General features: G+C 50.5%; 1 protein-coding gene across 1 annotated transcript in view; it reads left to right on the top strand.

Moving 5' to 3' along the window:
- Positions 1 to 11,273: 11,273 nt before the first annotated feature.
- The window catches only part of LOC128269361 (transcription factor collier), a 30,294-nt gene continuing 23,949 nt past the window's right edge, over positions 11,274 to 17,618 (top strand). The window contains exon 1 of the mRNA XM_053006804.1: positions 11,274 to 11,515. Within this exon, the coding sequence (XP_052862764.1) occupies positions 11,394 to 11,515 (122 nt within the window). The 5' untranslated portion in view covers positions 11,274 to 11,393. The remainder of the gene's footprint in view (positions 11,516 to 17,618) is intronic.

The following is a 17,618-nucleotide window of genomic DNA, read 5'->3' as shown; positions in this document are numbered from 1 at the left end:
CCGACAACATTCCTTGATGTTGTTATCCTCGACTTAATGTATTCTTTGCGTTGTTCACGGAGTGAGTGGGGCACGCAAACAGGACACAAACGACCATCAGGGCGACCCGACCATTACGACACACAGGATCATTGTTGTGCGCGGATACTAAGGATGGAGCAATGAAAATGATAAGGGCCCCGATGGTGGAAGCCGCTCCGAGAGTGGCCTTTTGCGTGGCCCCAACCCAAAGAATGTTCCAGAAGAGGAAAAAATCCCAAGCCACTCATTGCCGTGCAGTCGTGTGCCTTCGAGTCGGGGCCACCATATTAAACCGTTTACCTTGCGCAAGCATTCAGGATCTTCGCGTGCGCGGGCGTGCGTTCGACGGGAAAATATTATCTTCCCAAGATTATTAATCTGATGAATATCGAATGTGAAAGGCGCCGCCGTGGTTCCGTGCAGGGGAGCAGCACAACAATCAAGCGCTTCGCGGGAGCAATAAATTTTCCCACCAAGCGGCGCCTTATTTCGGGCGCGAGGATAAAGCACCCGAGCGAAGCGAAAGCGGAAGGCGTTTGGGGCCAACAATCTCTTCCGTAAGCTAATAAATAAATAAACCCACCCGAAGAAAAAAGATGTGTAACATCCAATTTACATACGAAAGAAGTGAGGCCGCCGTCGAGGCCACCGTCTATTGCTCGTGTGACGGGGAGAACGCGAAAAAAGGGGGAAGACACGAGTCAGCCAGCCAGGATCACTTATGCGCTGTGCTCTGGGTAGGGCATCTGAGATGAGTTCTGGGACAGCGTCCCAGAGGTTCGGCGTGGCATCGCGGCCTATTATTTTTATTCCACATGAACCCACACCGCGGGTTTATGGAATAAGACGGGATTTTTCTTAAATGTGCTGTGTGTTGTTATCAAGCGATTTTCTCGTTGTAAAACAACCTCACACCCGTGGCTTCTGTCGGTTGGTTCTCGCAGTTAAAGTGGTGTCAGGCCATGAAATTAAAGTGACGGGAACTAAATGTCACTGATAGCGGGGACCCATTACGGGGATGACGCGCGAGGCGATAAATTATGCCACGAGTACACTCAATTTAATGCTCTATTGGCCGTTAGTCTGTGATGGAACAACAACGTTTACATACCGACAGTTTCGCCAGTCGTTAAAACCGGGTCCATAAACAGCAAACTCTTGAGTCGCATCAGCTTTCGAATCCATCATGGCTTGTGACAGAACTAAGAAAAGGCTCATAATTCAAACATCGAACTGGCCGAAAAAAGGGTCCTTCTAGTACTATCGGTCACCACGTGTGCTCCTTGGTCCGACTGGCCCGGACTCGATATACGGAAATCATTGTCGAACCACCAAACGCGCGCATCAGGACCACTGTCGGGGCTCTCCAGGGGATTCTGAGGACGCCTTCGAAGAAGTTGCATTTGTTTCTGTAAGTGCGAAGAGGGGCCGCCGACGAATCCCGAATTATGCCGGCCTAAGTAACGACCAGCGGCGCAGGACCCGGCCACAGAAGTTTTGTTTGAGGGAGATTTGCGCAATCATTGCATCCACACGGGGTGGTGGTCGCTCCTGCCGGGCCTGGGCCCTACATGAGGCCAACCGACCGGCCCGGGTGGCGAATGATAAAGGATTTTATTGCAATCACGTAACTATTGTGATGGGAATAAATGTATTTTTCTTCCCGGCCTTCCGTTCCAGGCACCAGGCGGTTCCTTCGCTCTGGCTGGCCGACTGGCTCTTCTATGGTCATGTTAATTTTTCATCTTCCAAACTGCCACCCAGAGCGGCCAGGACGAATGGGCGCGACCCACAAACTCGTTGTGATCTTCTCCGGGGCCAAATTGTTCTATCATTCTCCGGCTGATGGGTGTTTTATTGTTTGTTGATCACGACAATCGGTTGGGAAACACACAACTCCCTGGCGGGATCGGCTCCGAGTGTCCTGCTGCCTCCGGTTGTCTTTGGGCGACACCCTCACCATACACACATTCCGAACCTGAGTGTGCACCTGAGGATAGTCGGATTTTTCCACAACTTTTCCCAAATAATTTGTCATCCGCTTTTTTGCTGTGGTTTGCCGCCCAAAAAAATGGGACGTCAAACCCGTCAATCGTCGTCGGTCGTCGTGAGTGTAAAACTTTCGATCCGGCCGTTAGCAAATTACCAAACGGATTTGTTCGCCGACGAGAGGGCGACGGTGAGAAGGACGCGTAATCCCTTTTACCAAAACACAAATCAAGCGGATCGAACGGCTGCTGGCACCAACGCTGTCGACAAGACGATGCGAACCAAATGCAAATGGAAGTGGCCGGAAAATCCCTTTTTCCCTAACCGGTCCCTACCGTCTTTGAATATGAACGTATAAATAAACGAATTTGGTCGGGGACCAACACAGAGAGAGGGAGAGAAGGGGAGAAGCGGAATGGAAAAGAAAAGGTTTCGCCTCGAACCGGTGTTCGTCAATCGACGGGGAGTGACAGCAGGGGGACATTAAGGGACTCGGGCGCATATTTTTGACGACGCCGACGAGGCAAATTGCCTTAAACAAAATGCGTTTTTTATGTTTTATTGATGGAAGTGATAATTAATATGAGGGGAGCATTGATATTGCCGATTCCGATTGGCTTTGGATTGATGGATTGATGGCACACCGAGAGCGGGTGACTTCACTGTAAGGATTCCGACTTCCGCCTTCGATCCCATTAACAAATCCAGTTTTCCGTCGAAATCCGATCCGCCGGTCCCGGGGCCATCTAATTGAACGGCGGACACCCGCTGGCTGAGGGTTGTTCCGGTCCGGCCAATGATACGGGGGAATAACGCGGAACGCCGGTTTGTTTGTTTTCGCCCGTTTCGTTTCAGGTGCAGTTTTGCAATCGACATAACAGGAGCATTTATTAGGCCTTCTTTGACGGCATTGTTTGAGTTTTGAATTAACATAACCACAAAAACCAATCGCAGCATCCCGAGCAGTGATGGAAGTGAAATGCTCCTTGCAGAAATGAAGTGTCAATTGGCGTCCTTTTCGGGCAGGCTGCACAGGCCCGGCTGCTAAAGAATTCATTTTTATTACCCACCCGCCGCAAACGCTGTTGGGAAATTTTGTCAAAAAGATATTTACCAAAAAAAAGGCAACGATAAATGGTTTGCGCCAAATGAACGCAGCCTTATTCTTCGCCCACTGCGATCGTAGATGGCCACGCGGGCGGGCAATATGTCGGGCTCAGGCGACGTCGAGAAATGGGTACTTCCGTCAAACGGAGTCGCAGGGACATTAAAAATTTATTAGATTGAGCCCCCTTGAACCGTGTGGCCGTTAACGCGCGCGAAGTGGAATGACGGCGTTTCTTTTTCCTTTCTTCGACCATTCAAGGCGTAGGCATTGCGTCGCGCTGTGCTGCGCTTATGCTACGCTACATAAAAATATAACGAGATTGTCAACTGGGGAGCGACATTCGCCAGGACATTCGGTGCTTGTCGGCTGCTGCCGGGGCCATTGCGCAACTTTTACGAACTCAAAATTGTTTAAAGAGCCGTATAATAAATTTGTTATCCCTCTAAGGAGTGTTTTAATTTTTTGCGCCGACCCTCACCGGCTGCCGTGCCATCATTCGCCACCGGTCCGCGGTCCGCTTTCTTAGAACAGCCCGAGGGTTGCAGTATCGGTGCAGAAAGTTGTGCTTTTAGTCGGGCAAGAAGGCGAAAAAAACGCGCTCACACATACTCCGAGCCGAGCATTGAGAATGAGCGAATTGATAAACAATTGCTTTATCAAATTTAAATCTATGAACCCGATGAAGACGAGCAGGGAGCATGTCTCGGAAGATGCCTGAGAAACAACGGAACCCTCGGGCGTGATTTTGCGCGGGTAAAACAACACACATTAGCTTATCTTGCCTTGGTTGGGACCCCCCACCCGTAACATAATTCTTAATACCGGGCGGGAGCTATGCTTTGGCGCAATCCATACGGGTGCCATTACAGAAATTTGCGTAGCGTCCTGGCGGCACTCGCCTCTTGGCGGATGATTTGCGTAATCGTTTTATTGGAAGTCACTGCGATGCTTCCAGAACCCAGGACGTGTGGTGCGCCAAAAAAATAGGGAGAGATCACTTCGTCGCGGTCTTCGGTAATGATGCTCGTCAATATTTAAGATTTGCACACCATAATCATTATGCGGCTTGCGCGAAAAACGAAGCATAAATATCGGAGGAAAAGTTCTTTTGTTCGTTCCCTTTGCGGAGGGTTGCTTGTGGCGGATTTCGAGTGGAAAACCACGTGCCTATTTAACTGTATCACGCTGATTTAACAACCTCCTGTACGGCTCCGAATCTATTACAGATCGATGTCGTAATGGGCACATCGCATACGCGTGAATAGATAATCCATTTTATGTATCGTTGAATGGCGTTCGAATGGTGTTACAAACAGTCGACAATTACCATGTGGGCACACACCGTTGGCACCGTTTCAACCGGCTATCGACGAACCCGGAACAGGACGAGTTCGATGCCGGCAATTTCAAATGATGAACCTCGCCCGCTGTAGCTGGGGCGCCGGCCCGTGTTCGACAGGAGGTAATACACTTTATGGTTCCCCTGGGAAATAACAGATTAAAGAAATACTCTAATTTTATTCACCATATTGAACGGCACGTTCCGTCCGATCCGAAACACAATGCCAAAGACGGAGCAAAACTGCATCCAGAACACAACGCCGTAGTCGAGTTTCTTTACAGTTCCATTCTCACCCACCCGGTCCCGGTTTTCGATCGATTTGGGCCCAAAACCCTGGGACGGATTGGTGGTGGTGGTGCAATTATCACAGTAGAAGTGTGTGAAAATGCAAAAATGGAAACCCTCTGCGAACCTAGGCGAACCTCGAACACCAAAATGTTGGCAAAAAACAAGTCCCGGACTGTGTGTATCATGTTTAATTTAAATACACCCAACGCGACCAACCAATAACAATTACCATACTACACCCGAAGCTCCGATCAATTCGGCTCGAATAAATTTCCCATAAAGTACCCACCCCACGGCCGATCGGGTGCCCTCGGAACGTGGCCACCGATGGGTGACCGGAAGGAAGTCGGTTCGGTTTGCAGTTGCTGTCCTGTTTAAAATTAATCACTTGCCCAAAATGGGTCCCAGCAGTAGCAGCGGCAGTAAATCGTGCCTCGTCAGGCTGCGTGCGTCTTGTCCAACTTGTCCCACGAGACCACGCTCACCGATGAAGCCCGTGAACAGGAATTGCTTTTATTTTATAGTCCAGCAACTGAACGCCATCTTCCAACCAACGTCGACCCAATAGGAGGCCCAAAGACGGAACGAGATGTAACGGGACCCAGTTTTCTTTCGCGCACCGAATGCACCGAATTCGCAAAATTAATAAAGAGTAATGCACCGAATGCATCAATAGGTCGATTGTTTTCGCGTCGCATTTGCCACACATTTTCGTTTCGCACACAAAAAGGACGAATGCACATTTTTGGGGGGGGCGGCGCGCGCAACGGTCGCGATGGGAATTGCGGTGCGGTGCCTTCATCCGGGAGGCGCCCTGGATTCGGGGCCGGAAACGGAGCACAAAAATCCCACTTCATTAAATTTACGGTTTATTTATGATCGGACGCATTATTAATTATTATTTCAATTCAACCGAAGTTTTCAACTCGCCACTCGCCGGCGGAGGTGGACAATTCGTGTTGCCAATTCGATTGTGGGGAGGCCAAATAATGACATCCACGAACCGCACGGGCGCATCGGAGATGGATGCAACATTATGTTTTATGTTTGGGTTCCGTTGTTTTTTGTGCTCTCTCTCTCGCCGTAAATGCGTATGTGTGTCGCGCTGAAATTTATGCGCTCGGACCAAACGAGGCTGAATTACAATTTATTTTAATTAATGGCAATTGTACCGACAAACAGCTGGTATCGGTAATTTGTAGACCGGGACCACCGGGCGGCAGTGTTTTATGGCCGTGTCCCGTGCCTGAATGGGGGTTGTAATGAAGAACGGCCACAGAGGTTAATGTTGCGCGGTGGTGAAGGACTGTGCACTACTATTTGGAATGCCCCGGACGTGTTGCTGGTTGTTGTGCGAAATTAGCGAAGGGCTTAAGCAACGAAGGAAGCGAGCCAAAACAATCCCCGGTTCCGGATTCCGGTTTAATGTTTTCGACTTCCAGTAATGATTGTTTCAATAAAACAATTGGCATTGTAATGCTGGAGCGTGGGCTATTAGTAAGATTATCAGCTAAATCGAAACCCTTTTACGCTGATCGAACGCTGCCAAGGGGACATCCGATTTGGGCCATTCAAAATGCAGCATGTCGGGCGCTTACATAAACAAACAAATTCGATTGTTTCGTGAGGCTCACGAAAACAAAGAAATGGAACTCAAAGCCCGAACCCGGAATGTGTTTAAACAAACATGAAAGTCAGCTCACGGTAGCACCACATGTATCAATGGCCACCGAGTCCGGCGGCGGCTTGAAAAGTCATAAATAACCACTTTAGTTACGGCTCATCCCATCAAATGGTTGAAACTTTACCGGGATGGCTAAGCTCCCGAAGCTCAGGACCCTGGACCTGGCTGAGTTCGAAATAGATCCAGCCAGAACCACTAACACCTTCGGGCCGGCCTCTCGGTATCAAGAGCTTCACCCGAAGGTCTAATCCATTGATACCCACAAGAAAAGAAAAGGGATTTACCACCTGGTGATGGTGGTTTGACCCTTGCCCCGTCGAGTCCTGCAAAGCCTACGCCGCACGCTGCGGCTCCTGACTTTGACACCTTCTTCTTCTTCTTCGGCTTCGGCTTCCGTGCGTGTGTACACTTCTAATAATTTGTATTTATTTGTTTAATTTCACGACTCGCTGTCGGGACTTTCAGTTTGTTTTCGGTTCGTTTCGGGGCCCCTAAAACCGCCTTCTGTTTTCTGCGAAACAGCAAGGCGTACTTTCTGCAAAGTCATGTTAGGGTTTTTGCCGTTGTCCCGCCGTCGTAGTCGGTAAAAAAAGGTGTTAAATCTTCGCGCTCCGCCATTGTCGAATTCCTTGGCGCGTTGGCAGTGGCCGTCTCTCCCTCTCCCTCTCTGTTTAATCTCCTCCGTCCTGTTTCGCCATGTTTTTCGCTTTTCTCAGATGCAATGGTTACTGTGTTTCGTGTAAACCACTCTCGGGAGTTGGACACCGGGATGGAATATTTACGAAACATTCAACTCGAAACACCACCGGGGTGGCCGCCGCCTCGGTGTGAGATATGTTTTCGTATTCTGAAGCAGTTTTTACGTTCCTCACAATCATCGTGGGTTTAGCACTTTTCCATGGAAAAAACAAACACACACACACCCGCAGGTCGGTCGCCAACATCCTCAACTTTCAATCGAAAAAGTTGGCACTGGAATGTTGCTATGGCGGAGACGATGATGACATGCTAAGCCCGGGTTTGGCAGCAGCATGTGTGCAGAAGTATGATTAATGGTCCAGTGTTATTGGGAAGTTTGTTGGAAATGTTCTTTCTGCTTTTTTTAGCACGGAGACACAAATTTTCCTGTATTCTGTAGTGTATTGCACCGGTTGTAGCATAAAAATAAAAGCCCTATCACACGAGAGGAAGAAGAGGCGAGATTAGTAACGCTTGTATCAACCTTGATTAAAGGATAAATACAACGACCAAGATTGTTAAAACAAAGTTAAACCAAGGACTGTGGTTTTCTCACGCATATCTCAGAGTATTTGAGGTCCTCTCGGGAATTCTATGTCCGAATCACGCCCTACCCGAAATTGCCATCGGTCTTCCAAAGAATATCCTCCGATTATGACGCGTTAACCTTTAACCGAACGGAAGCATTAGCTTTCCCAGCTACGCTTCAGTGGCGTTGAAGCGGTACACGTGGTAAGCTTCCGGTCAGCAATCCTTCAGCACAGACAAGTCGTGCAATTCGATACGCTCGTGTCCATTAAATGTGGGTTCCTTCTTCCAGCAAACAACGAAATTCCGGCGTCCTGCGGCGCGCTCGCACATATGGCATATGCAACAATCCACCCGGGAACGTGGAACGGGCCCGAATGACCAATCTGCAACCACGCTAGGCCGCTGTGCGTCCTAGCGTGGTCGTTGGTCAATTTAGAAATTGATGAATTTATGAGTCCCCAGCGGGGAGACTGCGCCGCTTTTTTGCGGTCACCGGCACCGCACTATCTAATGGGATTAATCAACCCTTTTCCACCGTGTGTGTGTGGGTGGCTTGAGAGGCTATCTTTTTACCTCTTTTTCGATCCGGCCCGCGCCCAGTCCGAACGGTTCGGAGGCCAGGCGTTCCCACAGAGACGCGACGAACGAAGGCGGCACCGATGTCCTGCAGGGCGGCCGATGGATGCCGATCGGCCGACACGATGGGTGATGTGATAATCATCGGTCGACCCAGGACACACTCTTCGGGGTGTGTGTGTTGGGGCCCCCTGCTCGGCGACGGGGTTCACGACATGTGTCACTGCGGGATATTTACGACCGAGGACCGGACCGAGGACCGGTCCTCGGGCACACACCGCTAAACATTCCACCGCACATCACCGGTATCGGGAGGTGAAAACGGATTTGACCCACTGTCCGGTATGTGGAGGGATCGGACATTTTTTGCGGACAGTAAAAACTTTGGGACTTTTTCCGAACGGGGTGGTTCGATCGTGCGTTTGCAATCGGGGAGGGAAAACCGACAGAAACAGTCTCCGTTTTGGGTGAGTGGGCCCCAGGATTATCTGTCCGGGTGGGGTACGCACCCTTGGACCGAATTTATCACAACCTAACCCATCGGTATTTAAACTTCCGGTCTCCAAAGGAAGGCGAATGGGAGCTCACAAGTGGGGTTATCTAATTGTTTTGAAAAGCCTGCCGGGCTGATCGAGGACCCTGATACAGTCTCCGGTTATTTGTGGACGACTCCTGGTACATTTCCGAAACGTGCTCATAATTTTTTTTTCTCTACAGGAATGAAGGCGGGAATAAATCAATCAACCAACTCAAGCGCAATATTTACACACCGCACGCGTTACCAAGAGTAATTACCTGATCCGTACGTCAGCATTCCGGTTGAGTGTTACATTCCAATGCCTATCCGTTCCACCGCAGATGGCCCCAAGTGGACCACATTCTTGAAGTGATCTTCCCCAAACAACCTGCACCGAAACGGGAAACTTAAATTGCGGCACCAGACCGACCGAGCATCTCGGAGATGGTGAATTAAAAATCATACACGCTCCGGGCACGTACCAGTGTTACTAACGATTACATACGCCAGTGCGAGGTCAACCGGCGGAAGAGAACCCGGAGGACGTGCATTCCTTGCTGTGGTGCTGGTAAGAAATCCACAAGCACACAACAAAACATCCGACACCCACCGAGCGAGCGAGGGGTCCCAACGGAGAACCGGAAGCCTCTGCACCAGTCTGCTGCAATCCAATCATTTCTTCATTAGTGAAAATGAGCAAGTGTGGCAACCAGAGAAGCTGGAGCTGGAGCAGAGGAGCGAGGGGCTAGGAAACAACGGAAAACCGGTCCGCGTTGCACAGAGCATAAAAACCCACAAAAAGTAGTGCACAAGACACTTCTTCTCCAAGTGGAGAACCACCAGAAAAAGGACCCGCGATCGAAACACGCCTACTTCGCCCATTTCGGCCGTTGCTATGTCATCGTGAGTCTTGTTTTCGCCGCGTTCCGACGAAGAAGAAGCGCAACAAGTTTTTCGCCAACCCGCGTGACTTTTCTTTTATTTTTTCATGTTATCCTCCGCGAGTGTGTGTTGGTGAGCGCGTGAACATCGCCGCATGTGTCTAAAGTGGGAGGAGACTCGCGATGGTGGGGAAACAGGTTCGGAAGGAGCGAGATAGCCAGATGATTCTTTTTTCCCACTTTCCGCAGGGAAAAGCACACATCAGCGTTGTACTAAAAAGTTTTCCACCAAACATTGGACATTGGGAGGAGCTTTCCGGCGGCTGCCTTTAAATAAATAACGGATTTTTTTGCGTGTCTTTTTAGGCTTTGGGGTGAAATTGACACTCAGCCTACTACGTCTCAAAGTTAACAGGCTGGGAATGTAGTTCACACTTCGTTGCTTTAATCAACAGCTCGCCTTGTAACTATTTCCCAGTGAGATGCTGACTTCCAGTGTTGTACTAAACGCACGCGCGGGGTCAGAAAACTTATCCTTCGAGCTTACAGCGCAAGGTTCCGCCGAATCGCGCCGAAAGCTTCCACTGCGAGTCGCGAATGGCAACCCTGGGACACACAACAAGGCGGAGCCTACACAAGGGACCGATGAGATTTCACTCCGGAGATATCCTTTTCGTCCTGCTGGGACACACGGCGGCCTTAACGGTCGCCTCGGGATGGGAATAAGCAACAGCACACGCCGGACGTGTGAGCAGACCAGCACCACCCTCCTCTCAGGGATTGTAAATTATTGCGCTTTCCCCAGGCCCGGTGCCCGGTGCGAACGAGACGGCACCAGGCACCGCAGGACACGGAACGGCTCGGGAGTAAAAAGGAAACCTCTCGAGTCGCGGCGTTGTAACGCAGCGTTGTTCATTGGTTCGCCGCGCCCCGGTTTTCCCGGAGCGCGCGCCCGCGTGTGTCTGTGTCTGTGTCCTGCGCTGCGCTGTGGTGTGAGATTGGTTGGGTCGCGCGCCGCGCGTTCGCGTCCATTCGGAAAAGCCGTCGTCGGCCGCGCGCGTGGTGGCCTCGACGAACCCGAGAGGACGTTACGATCGTAACTTTGGCCCGTACGGATTTCAGTTGGGGTTTAGCAGCCACACGGGACGAACGTTTACACTCTCTGGAGGGATCTCCTGTTTCCTGTTGCCGCCGTCGTACGTCTTGCGTGTTGCGTGCGTAGTGTGTCTGTCGTGTGCGGTGTGCGGTGTGTGTGTGTGGTGCGGGTCGTCACCCAAATCCCGTGTCAATTTCCCGAACCGGGAATCAGCGCAAGAAAGATCCCGCTCCGATGCGACCGGCCTGAATCCGGAAGTGTCCACCATCGGGGCTCACCAGGAACACACTTAGGAGACCTTAGGATCTGAATGATTATCTGAACACCTGTGTTCCGGTCGAGGAATTGTTCGTGTGTGTGTGTAGTGCGCGAGTGTCGAGTGAGTGTGACTATTTAGTGTGCGCGCTTAGCAATCGAATCCTGCCTGTGTGTAGGCGATTCCTTCCATCGGACCGGGCCCAAAACGGAAGAAAAATTGTGGTCCACGGTGTACGATAACGGTCTAAAGCTGCGTTCGGACGAGACCGTGCCGGGCTTCAGCTCGGCCTCGCCCTGGCCCACGCTCGAGCTGGAATGGGGCCGCAAGCTGTATCCCTCGTCGGTGCCACGTGGCGCCGGAGGGATGATGTTCGGCCTCCCACCGTCCGGGGCCGACATGAACCAGCCGCGCGGCCCAATGACGTCGCTCAAGGAGGAACCGCTCGGGGCCCGCGCCTGGATGCAGCCGGCCGTCGATCAGGCAAAGTAATTACCAGAACCCGTAATATCCCCAATCCGATATTAAAGCTTATTAAAGGTGGCCCAGCAAGTGTATGGGAGGGCTCCGACCCACCGGTGGCCAGTTTGGTGCGGTTCATAATTCATCGGCCGGTGGTGCTCGATGGTCGATGACACTTTTTGTCGCTATGGTGGTATCCGTTCGGTGCGACCGCGGGACAACAATTAAGATATCAGGACGCGATAAAAACTCGCCGCGCGCGACGCGACACTTTTGGGGACACGGCGCGGATTTATGATCGCGTTGCGCGCCCATAATTTATGCGCCTAAATTTGTTCAATAGCTACACGGGCGCGCCGTGGTAAAAGTTTAGCCCAGCGTGGTCCCATCGATGACGATACTGATGACGGCAGCGACGGTCCATTCAAAAGGGTTCGGAGGGGCAAAAGAATCGCAACCGCGCCAGATTAGAACGCTTTTTTGTGGGGCGAGAGAACCCTGGCCGATGCTCGGGCGCACACACACACAGAGGCGTCCCCAGGCGGCCAAGTTGATGGGGGCCTGGGGGGATACCCAGTTCCGGTCCGTTGTATTTGTGCGATCCCGTGGAGAAGGTTGAACACAAAAAAAAGCCGAACGCCGTCGTCGTCGTTCGACGAAGACGAGGACGACGCCAGGCGAAGGATTCGTGCTAAGTGACTAATACGAATGTTTATTTTAACACCACTTAAAGCAAGGGCCACACGTCGGAGTCGCAGTCGGAGTCGTGTGATCTGACGGCAAGCTCCAACTTTGTGTCTTCCCTTTTTGCCCGAAGGGAGAGCAACTTTCGCGCATCGCGAATCTGCCGTTTCAATCTTCACACCTTCGTCGGAGGTTCACTTCTCTCGGGATTCCTTCTTCGCGACCTGCTCCGGTCCGCCGACGGTGTTCGACGCCCGGGTTAAAGTTTTTCTCCTACGCGAAAGTGTGTGGCGAGAGGGAAGATTATCGCTCTCGGTGAAGAGGATGTTTAACAGATTCACTTTGATTTGGTGGCTTCTTTTTGTTGTTGTACATTAAATGGCCAGATGCTCTACCAGATGTGATGGCTGATAGAGCAGCAACAAGAACAAGTGTTACACGGATCTTGATTACAATTTGTTTCGTTCGATGGATGTTTTTCTAATGAGTTTTGAGAGTTTTGTTGAATTTTCTAATTAAGGACTAACTTTTTGCCAACATAAAAACTAGAAATATTTGGCCTACCATAGTAGGCCATTAAATGCGGTTAAAATCTTCGTTAATCTACAACTCCTCAACATATTCCCTGCTTCTAAGAGATTTTTTATTACAAGCATTATCTCTGAGGCCAATTTCCGATCCACAGCACTCACGTTGGCCGTTGGTTCCCAAAATACATTCTGGTCGTCGAAGAAAAGGCGACAAAAGAACGCCATCTTAGAGAACCACCATCGGGTGGGCCTATTATCGGATCGGGAATGAGCTCCGAATAATTAGATCCTAATTAACGCTCGATAATAAACAGATAACATCGCCCACTAATCCGCCCTCATACGACCAGCCATCCCCAGCCCAGCCCGTAAGACGTTTACATAATTAAAGGATTGTGTCCGGTGGAGAGTCCGTGTCCACATCACATTGCCCCGCGAGCCCCCCTTTTTTGCGAGCGTGATAGTGACCAATTTGTGTAGCTCTAATTTCGGTCATGTCAAGCCCCACGTCCTTTGGTGATGGGAGCGATGAATGTAACGGTCTCACCTTATCAACCGTGTAGTGCCCGAAAATATCGTTCGCAGAATAGTTAGGGGGGCCAAAATTAGATGGGTGTATGGGGCATTCATTAGAGATTAGGCGGATGAATTGTTTCCCCGTGTTAGGATTTGGTCGTAAGTCGTCTCTTGTTTCTAGCCGAAGCGGCGCCATATCTCGACTGAATTAACGAAAAACTAGATGAAAAATTGAGCTTACTTCTTGTGCTGATAACTGCGATAGTGCAACTAGGAACAGGATTTACTCGTAAAAAGTGATGGGAGTCGCTGGGCCGCGAAAAACGCACCCTTCAATCATCGAGCATTTTGAGCCCCCCCCTCATTGAAAACCCGTATAACCTGCAAATTGTGTTGCCGACGATTGTGAAATTGTTGATCGGTACCACTCAACTAAACGATACTCTGCCTCCTATACTTGCCGATACTGGCTGAAGCCGGTGATGATTGCACGCACTCAATCGCTCGCCCGCCCCAAATTCCGGTTCCGCATTTCGGATGCGGAACTCTCGCGCAAATGAACGCCTCGACACGTCATCATGTGTCGGTGATAACGAGATGACGAGAGGGCGGGCGGGTGGGTCGGCAAACGATCGGCAAGAGCATCAAAGCAATTTCGGGTCCATAATTTGGTCGGCATGATGTGTGTCGGTGGCCCATCAAAACCGGGCAATTTGCTCGGGCTGTTCTCGTTTAGCTTGTCTTTTTATGTTGCTGCTCCTGCTGCCTTATTTTGTCGATCCAAAGTGCAGCCTGATGGTGATGGTCCTAGTAGGTGACGCCGAAGAGAGAGAGTCGGAATGGCAACGATTAACATCGTTTGGTCATCCTTGCCAATCGATTCGTAGGCGAGCGCCAGAGTCCCGGAAGTACGTCCAATCCTCTGATGCACTGACAAAACACTCATAAACCCGATCTGGCTCGGATGTTGCGATGGTAATGATGAGGTTAAATTCAAATTCAATTAATCCCACCCGGAGTGTGCGACAGCCGAGAGAGAGGCATGTGGCCGGGGAGCTGGCTCCGAACCGCAGAACTGTGGTGTGTTTGGTGTGATGGGCGATGGTTTGGTGTGATGTTTGCCGTTTGGCTTCATCCGGGTGTCGTCGTCGGTTAATGATGCTTGACGGTAAACGGATTGCGGCGTGGCTTTCGGTAGTTTGTTGATTGGTACTGAGGGCAGAAGTTTATTCACTCACCACACCACTCAGAAACGATTTGATTGAATTAATTTTCAATTTATTAACGGCACCGCGAGCTGAATGATTTATTTTCAAACTGTGTCTGACCAACGTTGCAAATTCAATTGTTTCCCAACAATCACTTCACAATAAGATTACGCTGAGAAGCAAAACAAAAAACACGGGATTCGCGGATTGCAACAACACACACCTGTCAATCGATTTAACGGCCGCTAATCGAATTTCGCAACGGGCGGAAGTGCCGAAGGATGCACCAATCAGCGCCACACCGACCGGAGTAATCGGATTAAATGCATTGCGCGAAACCGCGAAAATAATGCCAAGCGGCCAGTTGCGGTGTTTAAATTAATACTATCGCGATCCGATTATTGGAACCGGCGAAGCGAAATGTGTCCTCGCAATCGAATCATTATCGACGACTCGACACGAAGAACACTATCGCGCCACAATAATCGTTCGGATTAATTTCGATTGTTTATTGGCCACGGGTTATCGGGGTTGTCGCGGGTCGCGATGTGTCAATCGTCGACTCAATTACTGTCACGTGTAATTAAAATTAAACCACGTGCTCGTGCTTCGGCCGGCTTTAAAGGAACTCCCATCCGTACTCCGAGTGCATAAATGAACGGTTTTTTTTTTTCTATGGTCCCTGTGTGCCACTCGATCCGGTTCCGGTGAATTAGTGTTACACGAATCGGTGGCCACTGGAAGTGAATATTTCATCCCACCGCTCTCGTCCGATTGGGAAAATTATAGCAAATTGGACAGTATGTCACATTCGGACCTCGGGCAGCTCGGGTGGATAAATTTTCAATTTTCATGCTACTGCTGGCCGCGTTCCTGTCGTAAGAATGTGTCACAACCTCTTGGACAGTATGTCATTCGATCACTTTCGGGGATGAGAGTCGGTGAGTTATTGCACGTTCTTTGCGCGAGCAGTCCCTTGCGGGTTCCCGGATCCTATCCGGTCCCTTCGTCACGGGACCACTTCGTACCGTTTTTTTTTTGCTCGTCTTCCACTCACTTTCGCTGGCCTGTGGCCTGTGGAACAATCGGAACATCGTAATTCAATTATTCACCTACCCACACCCAGGAGCATCGTCGACCGGTGACCGGTTTGCCCCCCGCTGTGGGCCAAATATGTTCCGGCGGCTGATCGGACAATGTGGACTGCACATCCGTAACCCTTCCTGCCGACGAGGGCCTGTGCTCTCGGGTGCTTTATGACTTTTATTTTCGTTTCTGATTTTTGGCACACGGCCTGTCCTTCGTCCTTTACTTTTTCCTATCGAACCGGGGCAGCTTCTTCCATTGACAGGATCCAATCAAAAGCTACGACTGCACGAATTGCTTGCAGGCTGCAGGATAAGCCTTGTGGCCGATGGGGGTGACCGAACCATTAGGGTGACCGAACCATTAGGGTGTCCGTTCGAGTTCATGCATTATTATTGACCACCGAGCCCGGTCCGGTCCGGTCCGGTTTTGTTCCTTTGGATTGCTCCTGAACAAATAACTTACGCCGTGTAGGCCGTGTACTCTCTCTCTCTCGGTCTCGGTGTCACACAATTTATCAAACCGATAAATTTGATTAGTAACCAATTTAAATTGGCCACGGTAGAGCTGTGAAGCCAAAGAATCGGAACCCCATCTGCCAAGCCTTTCGAATTGCTCATCTCGATGGTGGGTGCAACGAACGACCATCCATGGCCTCTCTTCGGAGGACTAACTTGAAACGTGTTAACCATAGATGAGCTACGCCTTCTCGGAGACTAATTCGGGACACCGGACCGGACTGGACCGGGACACAACCACAAACCATCCTGCGCGACGGTGCCTCTGTGGGCTGCGGAGGATCATATTTTGTTTATTGGCCTAGCCTCGGCCATCGGAAGCGACCAACAAACGCACCTCGAAGGGTGCAACGTTTTGTGGCCATCGGCCGGCATGGTGGTGTGCCGTCCACTGGGACTCTGAGGTTCTCCAAGGGTTCCATGTCCGGTTCAAAATAAGCGTACCAGGAGTGCACTCTGTGGGGCTATTTTCGACATTCGTTAGTATTCCGATACACAGTATATGCTCTTTAAAATTATGCTGGAAAGCAAGGGTTATGATTACCCAGAAATGAGACAATTTGGTTCAAAACTTAAATAAGTTTTCTGAAACAATAAATTCTGTTCTCAATTTCGGCGAGTTCCCTCTCTGTCGATCCCATTGCATCATATTTTCACCGCATCACAGTATCCTGTGCCCTGCAGCCATTCGAAGCACAATCCTCGGCCCAGCCCGATGGTAACGATGGTAACCGAACGGGATTTCGTGGTGCGATTTTGTGGTTACCACCGATATGTGCAATGGAAATCCGGCGGCGGCAGATATAGTGCCGGGACCACACAGTGTCACTAGTTCGATTTCCGACCCGAAGCACCATTCCAGGCTTGGCACCGGCCGGAAGGATGCTATCAATATTTCGATGAAATTTTATTGGCCGTACATTTTGAATAAATTTGCACTGTCAGGTGTTAATGAGAGTGCATCGAATCGCGGTGGCAGCCGCGATACGCCTGGTAGTGACCCGAGGACCTGTGTGTGATTTCGTGGTTTCGTGGAATGGAGACCGGATATGTTGATAGTGGTTGCAATTCGATGAGGAATTTACTCGGCCAGACCACGGCCTACTCAAGACATTTTCAGACCTTAAGGCTGTTGATGGTGAGCTGTCGTTAAAGCGTAGCTCGAGCACCTCGAGTAGCGAAACCGAGTGTCGAGTGTTCGCCGTTTCTAATTGCCCCAGGAACGCGAAGTGCTGCAGCGACAATCGGTTATCATAAATTAAATATCGCCCACGAGAGACGGTTCTGCAAAGACCGATCGGGCCGGGTCCTCCTAAATCTCTATGCAGCCGGTAACGGTACGGTACGCCATCGAAGCCCCGAAGGCATGGCCCGGTGTCCGATAACCGGGCCACCACGGTATCGCTCGCTAACGATGTGCCGTATTTCGTTCGCAACGTCCGAAACCGAATCCCAAAACCCTCACCGAAGCGGAACGGACGGAGTTCAATTAAATTTTACAGCTCTCCAGCGGCAGCAGCAGCGAACGGCGAACTTGGTCGAACATTTTAGCGCCGTGCGGCTAGAGTCCTTACCTTGCAGGCGCAT

Source organism: Anopheles cruzii, chromosome 2, assembly GCF_943734635.1.
Source record: "Anopheles cruzii chromosome 2, idAnoCruzAS_RS32_06, whole genome shotgun sequence".
NCBI lineage: Eukaryota > Metazoa > Arthropoda > Insecta > Diptera > Culicidae > Anopheles > Anopheles cruzii.
Note: the sequence above shows the minus strand (reverse complement) of the source record. Positions and strands in the feature narration are given on the sequence as shown.